The sequence below is a fragment of the Ambystoma mexicanum genome, chromosome 5q, assembly GCF_040938575.1.
Source record: "Ambystoma mexicanum isolate Mex_15411 chromosome 5q, UKY_AmexF1_1, whole genome shotgun sequence".
Lineage (NCBI taxonomy): Eukaryota > Metazoa > Chordata > Amphibia > Caudata > Ambystomatidae > Ambystoma > Ambystoma mexicanum.
This window is the reverse complement of record NC_090933.1, coordinates 679729096-679751715: the sequence shown is the minus strand read 5'-3', so window position 1 is coordinate 679751715 and position 22620 is coordinate 679729096. Positions and strand designations below refer to the sequence as shown.

Below are 22620 nucleotides of genomic sequence, written 5' to 3'. Positions count from 1 at the left end.
CTCTCACCTCTTCTCTCTGGTCTATCCTCAATACTTGTTCAATGAGTTTCTGAAGGTTTTCAGGTTCAGGAATGTGTAACAACTCGTCCTTGTATTCCTCTCTTAATCCCCGGCGAAACAGGGTCTTCTGTGTTATCTCTGGCCATTGGGAATCGGTTGCCAGTTGACGGAAACGACCGATATGACAATGCATTACTTACCGTAAAAGCATTTCTGATGGTTGTATCTGCTTAGATTCACATGCTGTGCATAGGTCCGACATCCAGTGGTCACTGCAGAGTATTGCATTTTGTTTTTCATAGTCGAAAAAGGGGACGTCGACAAGGCGTGTCTGTAACACTATCCCTATAGTGACGTGCGTTGTACCCACAATCCCTCACGCGTCGAGGTCCCTCTGTTTGTATTTTTCTGCCCTGAGGGAGCCTTCTAGACGTGAGTGAGTACAGAAAAGAGAGAATTATAGAAAAGGATGTCTATGTTCCTTCCATCTGAGCGGGGAGGAAGGGTGGGCGCATGTGAATCTAAGCAGATACAACCATCAGAAATGCTTTTACGGTAAGTAATGCATTGTCTTCTGATGTTTGTTAATCTGCTTAGAATCACATGCTGTGCATAGACTAGCGAGCAGTACCCGGAGTTGGCGGTGGGTTATGAGAAGGAACAGTAGAGAAAAGATGTCTTAATACTGCCTGTCCCACCTGGGAGTCAGATCTAGAATGTGCATCTAGACAGTAGTGTTTTGTAAAGGTGTGCACAGAACTCCAGGTAGCCGCTTTGCAGATGGACTCAAGGGGAACATTTGCAATGAACGCTATGGAAGCCCCAGTGCCTCGAGTGGAATGTGCTCTTGGCTTGAAGGGTAGTTCTCTCTTAGCAAGAGTGTAACAGAGAGTGATGCATTGCACAATCCATCTAGATATAGTGGACTTTGAAACTGCATCTCCTTCTCTTCCTGCTGCCACAGAGACAAAGAACTGATTAGTCTTTCTCAGTGGTCTGGTTCTTTCCATGTAGAACATGACAGCTCTGCGTACATCTAGTGTATGCAGACTTTTTTCTCCCAAGCTGGAAGGGTTTTGAAAGAACGTTGGTAGTTCTATTGACTGGTTTACATGAAATTTCGAGATGAATTTTGGTGCAAACCTTGGGTGTGTGCGTAGAACCACCTTATCCTTGTGAACTGTTACGAAGGGGTCTAGTACAGAAAGAGCCTGTAGTTCACTTACTCTCCTAATGGAGGTGATAGCTATTAGGAAAGCAGTCTTAAGAGTGAGGTCTTTAAGAGTTGCCTTGTGCATGGGTTCGAAAGGAGGGCCCATGAGTCTAGAAAGTACCACATTTAAGTCCCATCCGGGAGCTGGGTTAGCTATCGGAGGGTGTATTCTCTTTACCCCCTCCATGAAGGCCTTGATAACTGGTATCTTCCACCACGACACTTTAAGTTGGGAAGTGGTGTATGCAGAAAGTGCCGCTAGGTGGACGTTAATGGAATTGAACACTAGACCTGAATCCAGTAAATGGGTCAAGTACAGAACAATGTTAGTGGGAGAGCAGTCAACCGGGTTGATGCTCTTACCTCTACACCAGATGACAAATCTTTTCCACTTGCTAGAATAGCAGTGGCGAGTATTAGGTTTTCTGGCTTCCCTGAGGATGTCCATACATCTCTGCGGGAGTTGTAAATGTCCAAATTCTATGATCTCAGGAGCCAGGCTGCTAAGTTCATGGTCTGAGGGCATGGATGCAGTGTCCTGCCCTTGTCCTGTGACAGCATGTTGTACGGGCAGGGAAGTTTCACTGGGGGAGATAGGGACATCTCCATCAAGTGAGCGAACCATGGCTGCCGGGCCCACATTGGGGCCACTAGTATCATGGTAACCTGCTCCTGGTGCATCTTGTGCACCACTTTGTTGAGAAGGGGAGTCGGGGGGAAAGGCGTAAACAAATTTCCCTGACCATTGAATCGACAGACCGTTCCCCTTGGACTGGTTCTGGGGGTACCTGGAGGCGTAACTTTGGCATTGTGAGTTCTCCAGGGTTGCGAACAGGTCTATTTCCGGGAATCCCCATTGCGTGAAGACGTCTAAGACGATGTCTTCGTGCAATTGCCATTCGTACTCTTCGGGCAGGGGGAAGTCTCTGCTGAGTTTGTCTGCTAGCAGATTGAGTTCCCCTGGTACATGTTGTGATAGTAGGAACATGTTGTGTTTGAGAGCCCACTTCCATATATTCTGTGACAGCTTGGACAGTCCTGGAGAGTGAGTGCCCCCTTGCTTGTTGAGGTAGTACATGGCTGTGGTGCTGTCTGTGAGGACCATCACTGTCTTTCCTTGTAAGTGTTCCTGAAAGGCTTTCAGTGCTTTGAACACCGCTAGTAGTTCCAGCAGGTTTATATGCTTGGATGCTAAGCTCGGAGTCCACACTCGGTGAGCAGTCTGATGGGATAGGTGAGCCCCCCATCCTGTAAGGGATGTGTCTGTGGTTAGAGTGGCTTCCACTGCGGGTGTGGCAAAAGTTTTCCCTAATAACAGGTTTTCTTTTGTCCACCACCGTAGCGAGAGAACCAAGGCCTGCGAGACCACCACTAGATCGTCCCATTGTCCGCTGGCCTGACACCACTGGCTGTAGAGCCATTCTTGCATTGGGCGCATGCGCAGGCGCGCGTGAGGTACCAAATAAATACATGACGCCATCATCCCTAGCAAGCGCATTGCTTTGCGTACCGTCACCTCTCGACCTGCCACATAATGGGGGATCTGACATAGCATGTTTTGGACCCTCTCGTTGGAGGGGAAGACGAGGACGTCCTTTGTTCGAATTAGAGCCCCTAGGAATTGTTTGATTTGGCTGGGGTCTAAGCTGGACTTCTTTTCGTTGATGGAGAAGCCCAGTTGGGACAAAAGGTCTACGGTCTTTTGGGTATTGGAGAAGCATGTTTCGTAAGAATCCCCTGTTATGAGCCAGTCGTCGAGGTAAGGGTATACCGGGATGGATAACCTGCGCAGGTGGGCCGCTGCCACTGCCAGTACTTTTGTGAATACCCTTGGTGCAGATGCTATCCCGAAGGGTAGTACTCTGAACTGGTAGTGTTTGTTCTCTATCTTGAACCTAAGGTATTTTCTGTGCGCTGGCAACATTAAAATATTAAAGTATGCATCTTTCATGTCCAGTGTTGTCATGTAATCCCCCTGTGATAACAGTGGGATTACTTCCTGCAAGGTCACCATACAAAACTTTTGGGGTTTGACAAACTTGTTCGCTGGGCGCAGATCTAATACAGGGCGCATGGTTAAGTCCTTTTTGGGTACAAGGAAGTACACTAAATAAATACCTTCTGTTACCTGAGATAGGGGGACAGCCTCTATAGCTTCTTTTTTCAGTAGCTCTTCTACTTCTTGAAGAAGAATAGTGAGGTGTTCCGGTGTCATGCGTCGGTTCCGTGGGGGTCTGTACTTCGGGGAACCGTTGAATTCGATGCAGTATCCGTGGGCTATGGTGGATAATACCCAGCGGTCTGACGATATTCCCTCCCATGCTGAAAGGAACGATGTTAGCCGGCCCCCGACCGGTGATGCATGGTAGGGGACCTGAATCTTCGGGTCATTTGTTGGTATTGGGCGTGGAACCTTTGGGGCTGGAGCCGCGACCTCTTCCTTTGCCACAGCGTTGGCCTCTTTGACTGAACTGGGTGTTGCTACCCTGGTTAGAGGGCTAGTTGGTAGCAGAGCAAAATTGCTGTTGGTTTTGCTGCTGGCGTTGGCCACGAAAGGAGCGTCTATTGCCATAGCTGCGTCTGTTAGGGGGCCTAGAAATTTGGTCAAGAGTCTTGATGGTATCAAACTCTTTCTTCGCATGTTCTAGGGCCTCATCAACTGCTTTCCCAAACAGATGTGTTTGTTCTATGGGCTTATTTATCAGGGAAGCCTGGGTTTCCGGCTTAAATCCCGAATTGCGCAGCCAGACATGGCGTTTGAGAAGTATTCCCTGAACCAGGGAACGGCCAGCCGTCTCTGCGGCATCTAAGGAGTTCTTTACGATGCCCTGGTTTACAAGAGTTCCCTCTGAGATTATAGCTAACAGGCGTGAACGCAGGGGTTCTGGTGCGTCCTCTGCTTCGCTGCGCAGCATGCCCCACTGTGCATCTGCGTAGCTAGCTAGTAGGGAATTGTTATTTGCAATCCTAGTTGAGAAGGCGGCGGAGGTCGTGATTCTCTTCCCAAGTGCATAGAGCTTCTTGCCCTCTTTGTCAGGTGGTGCCTCACTAGTGGATAGTGGTACCCCTGCTCTTTTTCTTGTATTAGTAACTACGAGGGAGTCCGGAATAGAATGTCCTCTGATGTACAAAGGGTCAGAGGACGAAGGGCTGAAGAGCTTTTCTATCCGAGGGTTGACCCCTCTGACTAAGGCCGGATTGGAAAGGGAAGGAGTTATTCTTCTCTTTATAGAAGCCAGGAGCGGAATAGACTGACTAACAGGGGCTTTTTCTTTAATAACTTTCTCTACAAAGTCTATGTCAGGAAGAGTCTCCCCTGTGTCTATTTCAAAATGCGCTGCTGCCTTGCGCAATAGTGCATTAAGTGAAGGTTGGTCATCTATGGGAGAGGTGTTTCCAATAGGTGAATCCTTGGGAGGAGAAGGGTGAAAGACATCAGGGTCTGAGTGCACTGATGGGGATTGCCAAGGCTGTACTGATGGGGATTGCCAGGGCTGCGAGGTAGCTGTATCTTCTTCAAAAGCTCCTGCACTAGTGTAAGGATCTTCTTCAAACCCCTCTTCCTCATGTTCTTCCTCTCCACCCAAACACTCATCTTCCTGGAGGTATTGCTCCTCCTCAGTGAGGTCATATGCGTCTGTAGAAGGGGGAAACAGCCTAGGAATCTTGACCCTAGGGTCATCCTGGGGCCATTCTCTTGGTCTTTTGGGTGTGGGTGTGGGTGGGTTTTGGCTTCCCAAAAACCTTTCCATTTTCTCCATACAAGAATGGAGTCTTTCAAGGATCTCATGGGGGACCCCTGAATAGTCTAGAGGGGGGAAATCAGTGTCTTCACCTTCAAAACGCTTGGAACGCTCCCACAACGTCGAAGAAAGGTTTCCGTCGCCCTCTGAAAAGCCCTCCGGTAGTTCAGAAGTGCCCTTAGATGAAGGGGGCAGTTCCTGGCTACTCTTGCGCTTTTTCGGCGTTTCCATAGCTTTTTGTGCGGTATTCGATGTTTGTTTCGTCGTCCGCTTACGTTTGTCTTCGGAAACAATTCTCGCCAGGCTCTCGACAACGAGTTTGTCAGTAGAGGGCTCTGGTGTCGACGTTGCCTGCGTTACGCGTTGTTCCTCGACGGTCGCTCTATGGAGCGTTACGTCGGATGATTTTGAGGTAGCGCCCGTGTTTGATGAAAGCCCAATCGCTGGTCACGGCTGCGTTTGCGGGTGGGGCTTGAGACCCTTACGGTCTGAGGTAGACGCCGGAGTGCCCTGCGTCCCCTTCGGTGCTGATGGATCCTTCGTCTTCGACGAAGAAGAGCCGTGGGTTGTGTGCTTAGGCCTATGGGGTCTATGTGCGTCCTTGTCGCCGGGGTGTTCATCCCCATAAGCAGGGCGTGAGCCGAGCCCGTCGGGGCCGGGGACGGACGTCGAGGAGCGCGAGCGCTCCTTCTGGGGGTTAATGACTTCCGTAACGGACGTCGAGTTATCACCCTCCTCGTCACTTTCTGTAACAGCGGCGGCGGGTGAGGATACTGACTTCGACATAGCGTAGTCCGCCCACCTCTTAACTTTTCGTTCTTTAAGAGTTCTTGGTTTCAAGAGCTTACAGGCCGCGCAGCTGTCCTCCTTATGATCGAGGGGCAAGCAACGATTACATAGCTTGTGTTTGTCCTTCCAAGTGTATTTGCCCCTACACCGTGGGCAAAACTTAAAAGGTGTCCTCTCCATAGCTGAGGCAATAATAACTGGTGATAACAACCCCAAGGGAAAGATAGGGGAGAAAGAAAGACATTCTCAAAGAGAAGATAAAAGTTCGAACCCCCACTCTCCCTACTGTATGTTGGCCGGCGAGGCCAGGCCACGTGTTCGGCAGCGCCGAAGGATCTCCTCCGTCTCTTCCCCTCCGTCGAAAACTTGCTCGGCGGAGAAAAGCTTCACAGCTATCGTCGAGGGGAGGGATCTTTAACAATATAATAAGTATAATTAAGGACCGAGGTCCGTAGTAAGTATTTGCAATGTCTCTCTAGGAGCTCCGCGTATAGTGTTACAGACACGCCTTGTCGACGTCCCCTTTTTCGACTACGAAAAACAAAATGCAATACTCCGCAGTGACCACTGGATGTCGGACCTATGCACAGCATGTGATTCTAAGCAGATTAACAAACATCAGAAACATGATTATATCGGTATTGGCTTGGACTGTTAGTAACAACCAGGGGCGTAGCCCAAGCAAGAGCGTTTCCAGACAAGTTGCCCAGTATGTAGCCGATCTTGGCCTTATCATTGTTGAAATGAGTTGATCGGTAGAGGAAATGTATCCGACAATGGTTGCAGAATTCACCCACACGTCTGGGATCGCCATCGAACTTGATCGGTGCGGTGTGAGCCTTGGTGTTTTCGGATTGAGGAATAGCTCCAACGTTCTGCGTCACCATTTGGTGTCATGTTACATTCTCCTGGCGGAGTGCCGTCATCTCAGCACGAAGCGCTTGCATCTCATTACGAAGACTCGGGTCCTCTTCCATCTCAGAGTCCGAAGAGTCAGAAGGCTGGCGTCTCAATCTGTTAAAGATAGCGTCACTAGGGTGCTGTGTACCTGTTTGTCCGAGTGAGGGGCTTGAAGATGATGACAGGCTGTCAAGAGTCCTGTAGAGATGTGGTGGATGACGCGGGAACCAGTCCAGCTCCCGCCCGAATGGGGACCGGGTTGCAGGTGAACCAGCTCCCAACGCCACGGGTGCGCTCTCCCCTGATTTGCGTGGCGTCAGGACAGTGCAAGCACCGATAGGGGGAGCCTCTGTGTAGACTGTTCAAAATCCACTGAAGACAACTGGATCTGGATGGTGGAAGGACCGGAGATCAGATGGTAATAGTGGTTGGGGCCCAAGGCAAGGTATCGAGGCAGAGCAGGCAAGAAGGCAAGGGACCGCAAGATGGAACCGAAGACCCAAACCAACTAAGTGGAGAACACAGGGGACCACCCCAGAACAGGAATGGGATCCTGGGACAGGATGGCAAAAAGGAGGCGAGCCCCTTCCCAAGGACAAGGAGGAATGAGGGTCAGGACAGCACAACCAACAGGAGGTAGACAGAGGGACCAGGAACAAAGAAAAACGGGAAACAGGCAACAGATAAGTGGAACGCAAGGAACCAGCGTGGAACAACGATCCAAATCAAACCGCGTTGAGACGCGGCCGGACTCCTTATATATGGCTACCAACACCTGGGAGGCTTGGAACGCAAGCTGTGCTGTCTCCCAGGTGTTGGTATGCCCAAAGAGAGGCTTGGACCGCAGGTCCGTCCAAACCGAGTGCCCTGTGCACCGCGCATGTGCGGAGAGCGGGACACGGCCGCCCTCGCATGCGCAGATCAACGCGTCCCAAGAACCCGGAAGCGCCCGAGACCCAAGACAACCCCAGACCTCCCAGACAGAAGCGCGGGTACATCCTCCAGGATGGGGCTGGCCGCTTCAGGTAAGGGGACCCCAAGGCAGGCGGGCGGCGTGACACTTTTCCACCTTTGGATGCTTGGATATAGCACAACTAGCAATACTTCTCCACAGTATCACAATCTTCACCCAGACACCAAACTGGATAAATGCAGGTCGGAAACCGACGGGCTTAAGCCAGATTTAGGTGGAGGCATGCTGAAAGGATGTTGTGAAAAGTGGCTATCCGAAAATTCCTGCTTTGACCGCAGGAAAAAGGGAGCTGATTGAGATTATGTTGACAACGCCATGATATACATAGAGAAGACATCCCTTCCGGTGCAAAAGGGCACAATGGAGCTGCGTTGAAAGAGCCATATTGTGTCATCTAGTGGCTATCTGAGAACTTTCTGGTCCAGTCAGTGTTCGAAGGAGATTTACAAAATGAGGGACCTGTGGGAGCACTGTATCCAGTAGAAATGGTGCCCACATCTCTCAATCTTTATTTCACCAGAATTCAAAGATCCAAAGGTAGGCGTATGCTAGAAGTCATTGACCCATAAGGGACATACTTTTGGAAACATTAATTTGGCTATGCCTTGACCCAAGACCATTCAGTTCATTTCAGAGAAATTACAGAAGGGCTCACTTCAGGGTTTGCGATAATACTAATCCTGAAGTGCAAAATGCCTGTTAAACATGACTGTGTCTAGCATGACTGGCATGTTAAGTCTTGACTTTACTCTGCTAGCAAACATTCACAAGAGTCTTTGACAAGGTTAGGACAATTCCAGGACAACACCAGCAGCGGCTTCATGTGAAAACAAATATCCGAGATCTTAATTTATGTACCAATTTCACAGAGTTTTGTGCTTGGGTTGATTCCTTAGATAACTGTGTGCAACAGGTCCGGCCGGACGAGCCTGTTAAGATCTGTCAAATGGCTTGTCCACTCTTGAGATCAGTCGGTATTGAGGCCAATGTGGATACACAAATGGAGTTCTGGGCCGAGGCTGCCATAGTTACAGAGGATATATCCTGCCAGACAGGTTGTTCTCCTTTGGTAGATAAATCTGTTAACACAGTGGAGATAAGCCCTGATGCTTCAGCCTTGACGCCAGTACTGCCGGTGTCATTGAGCAGATGCTCCCAAGCATCGTTACGTCCTATCTGCTCTCTCTCTCTCTACCAAGTGTAAACCCGCTATTGTAAAAACATACGAGTTGGCGAAGATTGTTTGCCTGTAATTGCTGATAAGACTATCTACCTTTGTCATGGAAAGAGGAAACTTTGTGATCAGGAATGTTGAAAAACCGACAGTTCAAATCAAACAAAGCCCTCAAAAACAAATTGATGACCTGGTTACATGCAAAAACTGGGCCGACATGAGAAGATCATCAGACTTTAGGATTCTGCGTAGGGTAGAAATTGCCCATCGGTGCTCTCAGAGCGATGGTAACTGTTCTGGTGGGTTGCGGTGGCAATAATCTGCCTCGGTTTTTGAGTGTACTGAAAGATTTTCCCAATGGGTTGTCCAATCTGAGACTCATCTTGATATGGGCTAGAAAACAGCTCCAACTGATTTACTCAACAATACTCCCCCTTGATGTACCAGATATATGGTTGATTGTTGTGTTTTGTCTTGTCTAAGCGCCTCTATGCCGCAGGACCTTTATTTTGAGCTATATAAATAAAATAAATGTGTCTCCAGACTGGTTTGAGTTGACCATTCCAATCTATGGCATCTTTCCTCAAGTCCTGAGCCCCAGTTTGTCTGCTTGCTTCACATAGGGTCACTACTTTTTGAACAAGTGTGTCTCATTGGATCTCAGCCCCTTCAGTGCTGTGTGATAACCCTATCAGTTGTGAATGTATGTGACCTATAGGTGATTCTTTCTGTATCTCATTTAAGCCAGTCGCGTGAAGACTTGTGTATAAGCCTGTAGGGGCAACCCTTGTGCTAACAATAGTTTCTCAGTTCCAGTCTGTCATTTTGGTGGCAGACTAACTGCTGGTGGCAATATGACAGATGAGCAGACACACCAACATCGACAGTTCTGAAGTAGGAAGATGCAGTGTACATGTCTCAGCATTACTAATTCAAGGAAAAGTCTAAGTGCAGAGAACTGGATACAACTAACACACACATAGAAGGTGCAAAGTTTCTAATTATTATTAATGTTCTATTTCTTGCCTATTTCCCAAACAAAAACAATATCATTTTAAACCCTTGCAAGCATTTCTTTCTTTCTTAGCCCTTCATGTTCTATACTGTCTTCAATCCCTGACACATAAGCAACATGAGAGGAGGTGCAATCTGTAAAAAGATAAAAGCAGTAAACATACAAAATTAAAGGTTGCATTTTCTTTTCCTTTCCGCAAAGTTACCATATCTAATCATTCTGCTTCACTGGTATCAGTAGTTGGTGGTATTAGACGTAGTGGATGTTTTAATGGTACCTGTAGAAACATTGCTACTAGTAGTTCTAGTACTACCAATAAAGTAGTAATAAAAGCAATCCTATCGGCATCAGTACCAAGATTACTATTGTGAGTGATAGAATTGGTGGGAGAAGTACTATTGCTGACTGTATTCACTCATAGGACTAGATCTCATAATACTGATACTACCACTACTACTATGAGTTGCAGTATTGGTAGCAGCAGTAGTACTAAAACATTAAGCATTAACCAGTATCACTGCTATTATTACTTGGAGTAATAGTAGCACTGGTAGTATTACTAATATTACTTCCATTACTGCTATTACTACCAGTAGTAGTACTAATAGCAGTAGTAGTTGTCCTAGTAGTGAACTTGTAATGGTATGTTACTACTACATATTGTAATAGTACCATCTTTTTTAGTATTTTCACGAATACTACTATTAATAATATCAGAACTACAACCTGTATTCTACTATTGGTTCTGGTACTACTTCTGCTACCGGTGAGCCAGCATTATTATGCAACTAAATAATGTGGCTGGGTCAGAGGTCTGACCCCGTCAAGGAGAAATGGGGGCACCTCTAAACCTGTGGCAGGAGGCCTACCAGGTTGGTTGCTAAAACCAGTCCTTCCCTAGTAGCTGGGCTTGTGAGTTGGGAGAGCCCCATTCCCTGTTCCCCCATTATGGCCACTTTGGAACTGGGAAGTACCACTTTTTATTGCCCCATACCTGCCGTATAACATGCTAGCCCGTGGTTTCTCTCTTCTTTTGCATAATTCCCAAGTCAAGAAATCCTTCCAGCAGAGGACAGAACATGCAGCCCATCGGCATGAGATGCAACGGCAAGCACAATGCTGGTGGAACAATGCTCACTGCATACCAGCAATCAAGACACGCCTTCATGGCAAACTACGATATCCGATATTGACAATCACTGTAACGGGTCTCCATTGCCAATCACCAGCGGACTTGTGGTCTGAAAAAGGCGATGAGGCTTATAAGGAACTTTAAGGCTTTACACCTGTGTAACCCAGCCCCTGGTGGAGAGCGTAGCAGAGATTGGCCCAGGGAACCAGGTGAACCTAAGAACCAATGGAAAAGGGAAGAATAGGACAAAATAAGTGAACAGGACGGCAGATAATGGGTTGTTTGGTGGAGGTCAAAGCAAAGGGTGAGGAGACAGGCCAGGCAGTGGAAGGACAGCAGCGCGTAGTGTGGAGGCTACTAGCGGAGAGACTGTTATAGGTAAGGTATTGGTTGGTGACAAAAAGTGGTACTTGGGTGTGAGTGCGTGTGTAGTGGGTTAAGTGAGACTTCGTGCAAGAGTATTGGAGTGAGACTGGGTGAGTTGGTAGAGTGAAAGGAGGGGGAATTTGCGAGAAGGAGGGGGAAGTGCAGCGTAGAGAGTAGTAGGAGGGGAGGGTAGTAGTAAGGAGTGGAGGTGAGACAGAAGAACATCAGAGGGACAGACGAGAGAGAGGAGGGATAAGCACAAGTGAGACCTGGGTGGTTGGAAAGCACAAATCCCTGGTAAAAAAAACCATTACTGTTATTGTGGGACCACAGGCTAGGATCCACCTAGAAGACCCCGGAGTAGGTCCGATAAGGAGGTTGTCTTTAGTCCCTATACGCTAGCCAGTCAGCAATTAGATAGTAGGGAGTGCCAATCTTTAGTGGTGACCTTGGGAATTAGGGAAGTGTGAGCTATAGAGGGAAAGCAGACAGCCCTTAGGTGGAACCCTGTTAATATGATAATAAAAACCACTGAACCTTTTGAGAGTTGGTGTATTCTTGAGACCATCTGTTACAACATGTTATTGGAAAGTAAAAGAAAATGCAACATTTGACTTTATCTTGACTTTATCTTTGATGCTATATTGGATCACTTTTGTCTCTAACTTTGAGTTTCGCTTTAAATAAAAAACAGGAGTAGGTGGATTAACCTTAAACAGGTTAGGTACAATGCTTACAAAATCTGTGTTTGGTTTGGGAAATCAGAACACAAACCATTAATAGTTAGGAAGAACATATTTTACTTTTGTAAAAAAGCTGTTCTCTTTCAAATACATTATGGGAAATTATGAGAACAACTGCACTACAGATGATAAGCATGAAACAGGTTTATTGGAGAATTGGTCTCCAGTATTATAAAAATCAATGCCTACTTTAAGTAAACTGTCTTTGACCCACTCTTAGGTTAAACGAAGCATGTTGTATTTTAATTAGACACCCTTTGATAACACTGTATGCTCAGAAAAATGTAAACACTATCAACTAACACAACAGGAGCAAGCACTGACTTTACCCATACTAAGTATAACGTTCATTAGAAAAATTAGCATGTCCGAAGGAAACTATCCAACAGGACCAGCTTCTGCTATTTAATCATGTGTCAATCTTGCTATGACAGTAAGTCCCCAAAAAAAATCAGTCATTTTTGGGGACATTTTTGGGCCCTTCCTCGACTTGAATGGTTGCCTAAAATAAATTCCAATCTAAGACTCCACCCCAAATTTTTATAGACCACCTTTTCAGATGTTATCCCGCTTGTAATATTCACTGCATTATTTTGGCAAGAGTATTTGCTCATTCACAAATCTTTTACTTACTAAAAGAATTTCTATTGTCTGAACATTTTATTATTTATCTCTTTAACTATGGTTAAATTATGTTATACCCGTCTTGCTTCTCCCATCAACCTCTGCATAGTTCAAGCCTTGAGGTCAGCAAAGTTACCAAACAATAAGCTGACGGTGCATATGGATGATTGGGCCATCCATCTATGATAAATATGTCCAGGCGTGGTGGGAATTGGGTTGTAGCACATTAAGCCTTTACTCACTCTCTCATATTAACAAGGTCACTGAGTTAATTAGACTTACGATGAAAAAGGTGCAGACACTAAAACAAAAACCATTGGTGAAACTCTACTATATGCACATATGGCTGTTCATCAGTAAACCTAAAGTGTTTATTGTGCCTGCCATGAAAGCGTAGGTTTGTTCGCCGTATTTCAGTTAGTCACAAATACTAGGGTTTTTTTTTTACACTAGATTAGATAGGTTACCCAAAAAGAAAATGTTATGTACATCTATTCATATGTTAAAGATTGAAACTGAGTAGGTTCTTACGTTATACAGTGATTTTAACAAATCACTTTTACAACTAATTAAAAATGACGAAAGCATTGCAACTTTTATGTTAAAAGTATATGTGGGGGAGGGATAAGGTATTAAAACAGGTGCGGGGAGGGGTTGAGGTGCGGTAATAAAGCTAGGAAAACAGAGGGCTCAGGGGGGACCGCCCAAATAAGAAATAAATACATTTTGTTCGCTATTTCTAATTCTGTACAAACATTTTCAATATTTCTTGATTCGTTAACATCACATGGAACCGTTCTTACTATGGGAGGCCTGCCACAATATCACAAACTGTCATATCAAAAAGATGACAATATTCAATTTCTTGCAGAACAGTCGGGTAAAACTATGACTAAATACAAAAAGGGTTCACTTTGGAAGGAAATAACTTTCAGTACTGACTTGGTAAAATCCAGCTAGAAATGTTATCTGGCAGGGCAGGATATGGAGTATTGCATTACAGAAGACAGTAGATATGATGTAAATAAACACACGATGGGACATTCAACAATTGTTCAGTATTTCTGTTTTAGTTATGCAGACATTGTGGTCGACCAGACAGGGTAGGTCTGCCACGACTCCCCTCGTGCTTCAACCTAGATATAATGCAGAGCTTGTATAGATTCTCTACACACCTGCCGTGCCAGGTAATTTCAGGAACTCCTGCCTTGCTAAAGACATGCATACTGCATAGGTTTGCAGGTACCATTGATGTTGTTTAGGATGATTACTGTCTTGGAGTGATGACTAAAATGATACAGGAACAAAGAAAGGTGCAGCTTTTAAGCCACAGAGCAAGTAACCTTGTTAACCGTAGAAGTATAAAATGCACATAACTCACACGATACGTACAAATAGTAATTTAAGCCAGTGATGAGAGATATGGCACATAAACACTAGGAAACGCACAAAAAGGAAACATTACTTGAAGCATTTAACAAGTGTACAAATCACTTACTGGGGGTTTCCAGATGGTCCCAGGTTGATATTTTGTGAGCCAAAGGTCTTCTGTTAGAACACAGTAGAAACACAGGGCATAAGTATGGTTAATTGATGAGTTAACCTTATCAGCTTGTATGGAATACTTTAAGATAAGTTTGTCACTTCAATGCATACATCAAGTGTAACTAAGCATGCAACCCTTCCCAGCTGACTCAATATATATGGGATACATTACTCACCGTAATCGTATTTATGATGCTTGTATCTGCTTAGATTCACATGCTGTGCATAGGCCGACATCTAGTGGAAGCTGCGGAGTATTACAGTTTGTTTTTCGAAACTCGAAAATGGGCGTCGACACAGGGCGCGCCAGTAATACTATCCCTAGTGTGACGTCCACTGTACCCAAGATCCCTCACGCGTCTAGGATCCTCAGATTGTATTTTTTCTGACATGAGGTAGCATGAGGAGTAGCGTGAGTACAGATAATCCAAGCAGATACACAGAAAGGTAAGACTACAAGCAATCATGCGCCTTCTCTCAGAGGGGAGGAAGGGTGGGTCGCATGTGAATCTAAGCAGATGCAAGCATCAGAAATACGATTACGGTGGGTAATGTATCCCTTCTGAGGCTTGTGGAATCTGCTGTGCATAGATTAGCGAGAAGTACCTGAAGAAGGAGGTGGGATGTGAGAAGGGTCATGAGCAAATAAGTGTCTTAGAACCGCTTGTCCCACTTGTGTATCTGCCTTGGAATGGGTGTCAATGCAGTAATGCTGAGTAAAAGTGTGAATAGAGCTCCAAGTAGCTGCTTTGCAAATGGTGTCAAGGGGTACATTTGCAATGAAAGCCAGAGTGGCCCCAATGCCTCTACTAGAGTGGGCTCTTGGCGTGAAAGGCAGAGTTCTTTCAGAGAGTGAGTAACACAGCTGGATACAGTTAATAATCCACTTCGAGATGGCACCTTTAGAGACGCGATCCCCCTCTCAGCCTGTAGCTACGGAGACAAACAGTTGATCTGTTTTTCTTAGCGGTCTGGTTTTATCTACATAGTAGAGGACCGCCCTACGCACATCTAGGGTGTGTAGTTTCACCTCAGCCGAGCTTTGAGGGTCTTGGAAGAAAGCCGGAAGCTCGATGGACTGGTTTACATGGAATTTTGATATAAACTTAGGTGAGAACCTAGGGTGTGTGCGTAAAACCAGTTTGTCTTTATGGACAGTAAAGAAGGGATCCTGCACTGACAGAGCCTGAATTTCACTGACCCTTCTTATAGAAGTAATAGCTACTAAGAAGGCCGTTTTATAAGTCAGGTGTTTGAGACTGCTTTTATGCATGGGCTCGAAAGGGGGTCCCATGAGCTTGGCTAGCACCACATTAAGGTCCCACCCTGGTGGTGGGTTTGAAATAGGAGGGTGAAGTCTCTTTACTCCTTCCATGAAGGCTTTAACTACTGGTACTTTCCACCACGAGACCTTGCTATGGGAAGTGGTGTATGCCGACAGGGCTGCCAGGTGTACTTTCAGTGAGTTAAAAACCAAACCTGCATCTAGCAGGTGGAGCATGTATGTAACAATAGTGGAAGCAGTGCAATCAACAGGGTTGATTTGTCTACTCTGGCACCAGATAACGAACCTCTTCCACTTGTCAAATTAACAGTGTCTTGTGTTTGGTTTCCTAGATTCCTTTAGGATGTCCATACACCTCTGTGGCAAATTGAGATGTCCAAACTCTATGACCTCAGGAGCCATGCTGCCAGGTTCATTGAGTTGGGTTGCTAGTGCACTGTTTGACCTTGGTGCTGGGACAGTAGGTTGTACCAGGCTGGAAGTTTGATGGGCTCGCACACCGTCATCCTGCGTAGGTGTGGGAACCACGGTTGTCTTGCCCACATGGGAGCAACTAGGACGAGCATCATCGACTCTCTGTTCATCTTGATCACCACTCTCCTGTTGAGAGGAGTTGGTGGAAAAGCGTACGCAAACATCCCTGACCAGTTCATCCACAGGGCGTTCCCCTGGGAGTCTGGTTGGGGGAACCTGGATGCAAATCCTGGGCATTGTCTGTTTTCGCTTGTGGCGAATAAGTCTATAGTGGGGAAACCCCACTGAAAGAAGATATCTTCTACGACCTCTCTGTGTAGAACCCATTCGTGCTCCTCTGGGAGGGAGTCTCTGCTTAGAGCATCCGCTAAGGAATTGAGCTCCCCTGGTGATGACAGGAAGATGTTCCGTCTGAGTGCCCATATCCAGATTTTCTGGGCAAGCTTGGACAGATTTGGCGAACGAGTCCCTCCTTGCTTTTTCAGGCAGAACATGGCTGTTGTGCTGTCCGTCCGGATTTGCACTGACAGGTTTAGTAGGTAGGGCTCGAATGCTTGAAGCGCTCTGAATACTGCCAGAAGCTCTAGCAGGTTGATGTGGTTCTTGGCCACTGAGGGAGACCAGAGACCCTGAGCCGTGTGGTGGAGATGGTGAGCTCCCCACCCCGTCAGAAATGCATCGGTAGTGACTACTGCCTGTACTTAGGGATCGTAAAAGGGTTTCCCCTGTGCGAGATTCTCTCTTGTCCACCAGTGAAGGCTTTGTACTAGTGTTGGCGAAACGACCACTAGATCGTCCCACTGACCACTTGCCTGAGACCACTGTTTCGCCAACCATTCCTGCATGGGACGCACGCGCAGGCGCGCGTGGGGGACCAGGTAAATACATGACGCCATCATGCCCAGTAAACGCATTGCTTTGCGTACCGTTATTTGGTGACCTGACTGATAATGCGGAATTTGCAGTAGTATATTCCGAATTCTTTCCTCTGAAGGAAAGGTCAACCCCTCTTGAGTATCTAGGATTGCTCCTAGGAACTGTTTGGAGGTGCTCGGCACCAGGCTTGACTTTTTCTCGTTGATTGAGAAGCCTAACTCGTGGAGGAGGTCGATAGTCCTTTGAATGTTTGTCCTGCAAATTACTGGGGTTTCCCCCGTTATGAGCCAGTCGTCCAGATAAGGGTACACTGGGATTGCCTCCCTGCGTAAGTGTGCAGCCGCCACCGCCAGTACCTTGGTGAATACCCTTGGTGCTGAAGCTATCCCGAAGGGCAGTACCTTGAATTGGTAGTGTCGACTGTCCACCTTGAAGCGCAAGTACTTTCTGTGCGCTGGGAACATGGAAATATGAAAATAAGCATCTTTCATATCCAAGGTTGCCATGTAATCCCCCGTTTTTAGGAGGGGGATTACCTCTTGCAGCGTAGTCATACGAAACTTTTGGGGCTTGACATACTTGTTGGCAGGCCTTAAGTCCAATACTGGGCGCATTGTCAAATCTTTCTTTGGCACAAGGAATTAAGTTGAATAAATACCCTTGTTTACCTGGTGTCCCGGGACGAGTTCTATCGCCTCCTTTTCTAGCAGAATGGCGATCTCCTCGAGGAGAATCTTCTGATGTTCTAAAGAGTGTACTCTTTGTTGGGGAGGATGGTTCCGGGGACGCTGCAGTAGTTCTATAGAGTACCCTGTGGATACTGTTGACAGCACCCATCTGTCTGATGTGATCCCTTCCCAAGCCTGGGTGAAGTTGGAAATGCGTCCCCCTACTGGGGTTGCGTGAGAAGGGACCCTGAACTGAGCGTCACTCCCTTGCTGGGGCTGCCTCTGCCTTTACCACGCCCTCTCCTATTACCCCTGCTGTAACCCTGGGTAGACTGTTGGCTGTTGTTCCACTGTGTACCCTGCCCCTGGGAATAGTTAGATCCTCTCTGGGAATTTTGGCCGCGTGGGCGACGAAAATTACTATTCCCTCTCTGGTTAGGGGGTTTATGTCATGATGCCCGCTCCCGGGGAGCCGGTTCAAGCCCTGCGTCCCCGAAAGCAGACATCCAGTCCCCAAGGAAGGACCCAGCAACCCCATATAGGGGCCCTTTGGACAGTGTCTTGGCACCAGGCTCATAAAAGACATCAGTCCTGGCGCCATAGGCGCCAGGCTCATTATGGAAGTGCTTGGGTGCACTTACCTGATGCAGACCATGCTGCAGGATCCCGGCCTCCTTGAGGCCTGAAAGGAACTACTTTACCTGTGGGACTAATTTACCATCGGGCGTGGTCGGGGAAGGATACATACCTGGAACTTCTTCCAAGGCTATTTAAACCCCACCCGAACAGCCACACGTGCTTCGCGTTGTTCTGCATCTAGCAGCTGGACGCTCACCGTGTCTGCTCCTGCATCCTGACTTCTGCCACGCCTGCCAGCATCCTGGATCACCTGCAAAGGAAGAGAAGAAGAGAACAGAAGAAGGAAAAGTCCTTACCTGCTAAAACCGCATCCCGGAGACATCTCGCCGACAATCCTGAAAAGGAAGACTTTTATTTAAAAGCTCATCGCGTCGATCGCTGCAGCGCCGCATTCCACTCACCTTTACAGGGCGCCTCCATGTTCAGCAGCGATCATCTGGATTCGCAGTCACGCCCCAGCGCCTAGGGAGGAAAAGACCAGAACAAAAGGTGAGAGAGAGAAGGGAATAAGGAAAGCTAAATCTCCATGTTAAGACTTACCTGTTGATGCATTCCCTCTCCATTTCGGGTCCGCGCCGCATCCTGGCATTTCCGGACCCCGGCCCCTAAGGGGAAAAAGAGACATCAGCGTTAATGAGCGAATGAAAAGACATTACCAAAAAACGCTCATTAAAGACTTACCTGATTTCTACAAGGATTTCACCTTTCATCTCGGGTCGGTGCCTGTTCCCCGGCATTCCATACCCCGGCCCCTATGGGGAAAAAGACACTAGCATTAGTACATTAATGCATGGACACAAGGGGAACCTCTTATCAAAAAACTTACCTGGAAGCCAAGCAAGTTTGGTTCTCACCAATCCGAAAATCCAGTGAAGTAACTGGATACCAACGCGCCCCTGCATCAGAAGCAGGATGGAGAGCTCGTCCTTCCAGACCCTAAGGTGAGACGCTACGAGGAATCACAGAAGGGTTTCGAGGAGGGTGAGAGGGGAAAGTGGGAGGCTGATTGCATTAATCCCCTATTTTCGCCTACAGAAGGATATTTCTGCGAGCCAGACAAGCCAGATTTGGGGGCCCGGTCCAGTCCGTCTTCCGAACCCTGCGCATCACCTTAGAAGAGGACACAGCAGCGTGAACCAGGCCAGCGTCTCCGTGGGAGTCAGGTGAGCGTTACAGTTTATTGGTTAACTGGCCAAGGGACTTCAGTGTCTCGTATTCGTCCTTGGCATTTTTCAGTGCGTCTTCGACCGCCTTACCAAACAGATCGGCTTCCACCAGTTTGTCTAACAATGATGCCTGGGTTTCTGCCTTAAAACCAGACTGCCGTAACCACGCATGTCTCTTGATAACAGTGCCTTCTGCTATCAATCTGCCTGCGTTGTCCGCGGCGTCAAAGGTTGCTTTCAAAATGCAACCAGACACGGCTCTACCCTCTGCGGAAATCCGAGCTAACTGACCCTTTAACGGTTCAGGAGCAGAGGCTATGAGTGCCGCGACTTCTTCCCACTGATGGCAGTTGTAGCTGGCCAACAGGGTGGTGGAGTTTGCAATCCTTGCTTGATAGGTGGACGTTGAGGCTACTTTCCTGCCGAAACCATATAGTTTTTTGCTCTCCTTGTCGGGAGGAACTTCGGACGATGACAATGGTGTTTCAGCCCTCTTACGAGTATAAGTGACAACTAGGGAGTCTGGCTTCAGATGTCCTCTTATATAGAGAGGGTCAGACTGGGCTGCCCTGAAAAGTTTTTCAACCCTGGGATTGACTGCTCTGGTGAGGTTCGGGTTCACCAGGGACGGGTCTATTCTTCGCTGAATGGACTTAAGGATAGGGATGGTCTGGGCAACAGGCCTCCTTTCTCCCACTAACTCCTCTGCGAAGTCCCTCTCCTCCTGGACACCGTGGGTGTCAATATGAAAATGTTCTGCTGCACGTGCGAGAACCTCGTTTAGGAGGGGTTGGTTATCGACAGGGGAGTCGGTAACCGGGGCTTCGTTTTCTACCGGGGAATCTACTCTGTAGGTTTCAGGGTCTTCCTCTTCCTCTTCTTGGTCTTCATCATCCCCATAGTAGCCCGTCCCGGTTTGCTCTTCTACCATGCCAAATTCTTGGTCCTCACCAAAGGAAGCCTCTCCTTGATACAGTGAGTATGGTCTTGAGTATGGTTGTACCTCGAAGGGGTCAGTAGACCTCATCTGTGTTTCAAACCGGGGCTTCTTACTTGGGGGGATAGGATCATTAGAGCCTGAGGGTGTCGCCCCTTGTGGATCATACGAAAGGAAATGTTCTGGATTTTTATTGTAAAAATCAGCCAAAGAAGACATCCTTGACATGACCCTATCTATGTCTTCACTCGACCATTTTTTGGAACTGGGAATGACTCTCTCAGCAAGTCTCAGGGATTTATCTTGAGTAGATTTGCTGGTCTTAGACATATCAGCAGACCTGGTTTTGTCTGTTTAGGGGGGGTGGTGTGTTTCACAGGTGTGGAAGAGTGCAAAGGCTGCTTCTTCTGCTGTTTTCCCCCCTCCCCGTGAGTGGAAAAATGTTTTCCCTGTCCTTTTGTGGCTCCGGAGGTTTTCGCCACCTGGCGTCGAGGATCGGGGGTAGGGTCCCTGTCCTTCGAGCGTGGGGCCTCGCTGATTTCAACTGCGGGATCCGACTCTTGGAGCGCGTCCTGGGGGTGGAAGTCGTCTTCGTCTTCCGACGATCGAACTTCTATTAGCCTAGGGAGCGAGGCACTCTTGGCAAGAGTGGATGATTGCCTGGAGTCATGCGGCGATCTCGATCGAGGGCGCCCAGAGGACACCGAATCGGACCGTTCTGTTTGTGCCTCTTTCCGAGAACTCGACGTCGAGTCTCGGTTGGACTTCGTGTGTTTAGTGTGCGTGGTGTGTGAAGCGCTTGTGTCACCGGGGGTCTTCCCCATAGCCGTCCTGCCGGACGACCTTCCGAGGTCGGGGACTTGCGCTCAGCTGTCTTTCGATGCCGTAATGCCCTCGCCGTCCGAAGTCTGGCGTCGCTGAAGGTGCCCTCCGCTGCCATGGCCGCCTGCCTGGCGTGGTGGGCCCAACGCTTCGTCGAACGGTCCTTAAGTGTCTTAGGTTTAAACCTACTACACGCTCTGCAGTTCGCTTCGGGGTGGTCCCTTGGCAAGCAGAGATTGCACGTGGCGTGCCTGTCGACCCATGGGTATTTGCGATTGCACTTGGGGCAGAATTGAAAAGGGGTACCCTCCATACGCACCTTGAGGCAGCGGGCTATTAAGTGTAGGAAATGTATAAGGTGTACCTATATACCAAGAGTGTAGAGTATGTACAACCCCCCACTCTCCCTACTTGCAGGGCCGAGGCCAGAGGCCTTCCAAGGCCCGGGCCGAGGCCAGAGGCCTTCCGAGGCCCAAATCCGTCGTACAGCAGCCGACCGTCGATTTCTTCTCCAGCCGGCGTCGAGTGTCGAAGTTCGACGTTGGGACGGGGAAGGACGTAAATAAATTAATATTTTAGCAAAATTAGCAAAAGTATGGCTAAGGCCAGGGGACTCCGCAAAATGCTTCCGACCAGTATGGCGGAAAAAAACAATCTGAGGATCCTAGACGCGTGAGGGATCTTGGGTACAGTGGACGTCACACTAGGGATAGTATTACTGGCACGCCCTGTGTCGACGCCCATTTTCGAGTTTCGAAAAACAAACTGTAATACTCCGCAGCTTCCACTAGATGTCGGCCTATGCACAGCATGTGATCTAAGCAGATTCCACAAGCCTCAGAAATATGCATATATAAAACAAACATTACATTCTTCCCCCAGTAATAGCCTTTCTGGTACTTGCATTAATTTTGAATCACGTGTTGTGCATATTTCACCATTTAGTGGTCGGTCTGGATTACTACAACTTGTTCCTTAAAAGTAAACAGGTATCAAATGGGGTGTTCCTGTACTGCTATTCCTATCCAATGTGTCCATACACCCACAATGCTCCTTGATGTCCAAGCCCTTAGGTTGTTGTCCGTGTATTTTTAGAGACTGGCATGGGGGGTATATGCTGCGGTTTTATGCGCAGAGCTGTGGGGCGGTTCAGATGGCACATGTGAATCTCAGCAGATAAAAGCACCAAAAGTCTTAATGGGTAAGTAACGTCTTCCGTGGCTTATGGATCCGTTTAGATTCACATGCGCTGCATTGATAAGTGAGCAGTGTTAGTTTGGAGGTGGGTGCGTTGATGGCAGGGTAGCAAACAGATACTACTGCGGTCCCAACTTGGAGTCTGTTCTGCTTGAATATCTATTCAGTTGTAAACACCTGCTCAGAGGACCATGTAGCTGCTTTGCTAAATTGGCTAGGAAAGCCAGAGTGCCACCAACCCCATGTGTTGAGTGTGCCCTAGTATTGTAGGTAAGGGTTTATGTGCAAGTGGGTAACACTTTTGTATACAGTGTACAATTGATCTGGCAAAGTTGGCCT

The 22620-nt window shown here is 47.7% G+C and overlaps 1 protein-coding gene across 4 annotated transcripts in view; it reads right to left on the bottom strand.

Annotated features, from left to right (window-relative positions):
- The window catches only part of SGK3 (serum/glucocorticoid regulated kinase family member 3), a 1805260-nt gene that overhangs the window by 764529 nt on the left and 1018111 nt on the right, over nt 1–22620 (bottom strand). For all 4 annotated transcript variants that reach the window (XM_069621138.1, XM_069621137.1, XM_069621136.1 and 1 more), the window contains one exon: nt 14171–14220. In XM_069621138.1, coding sequence (XP_069477239.1) covers nt 14171–14220 — 50 coding nt within the window. The remainder of the gene's footprint in view (nt 1–14170; nt 14221–22620) is intronic.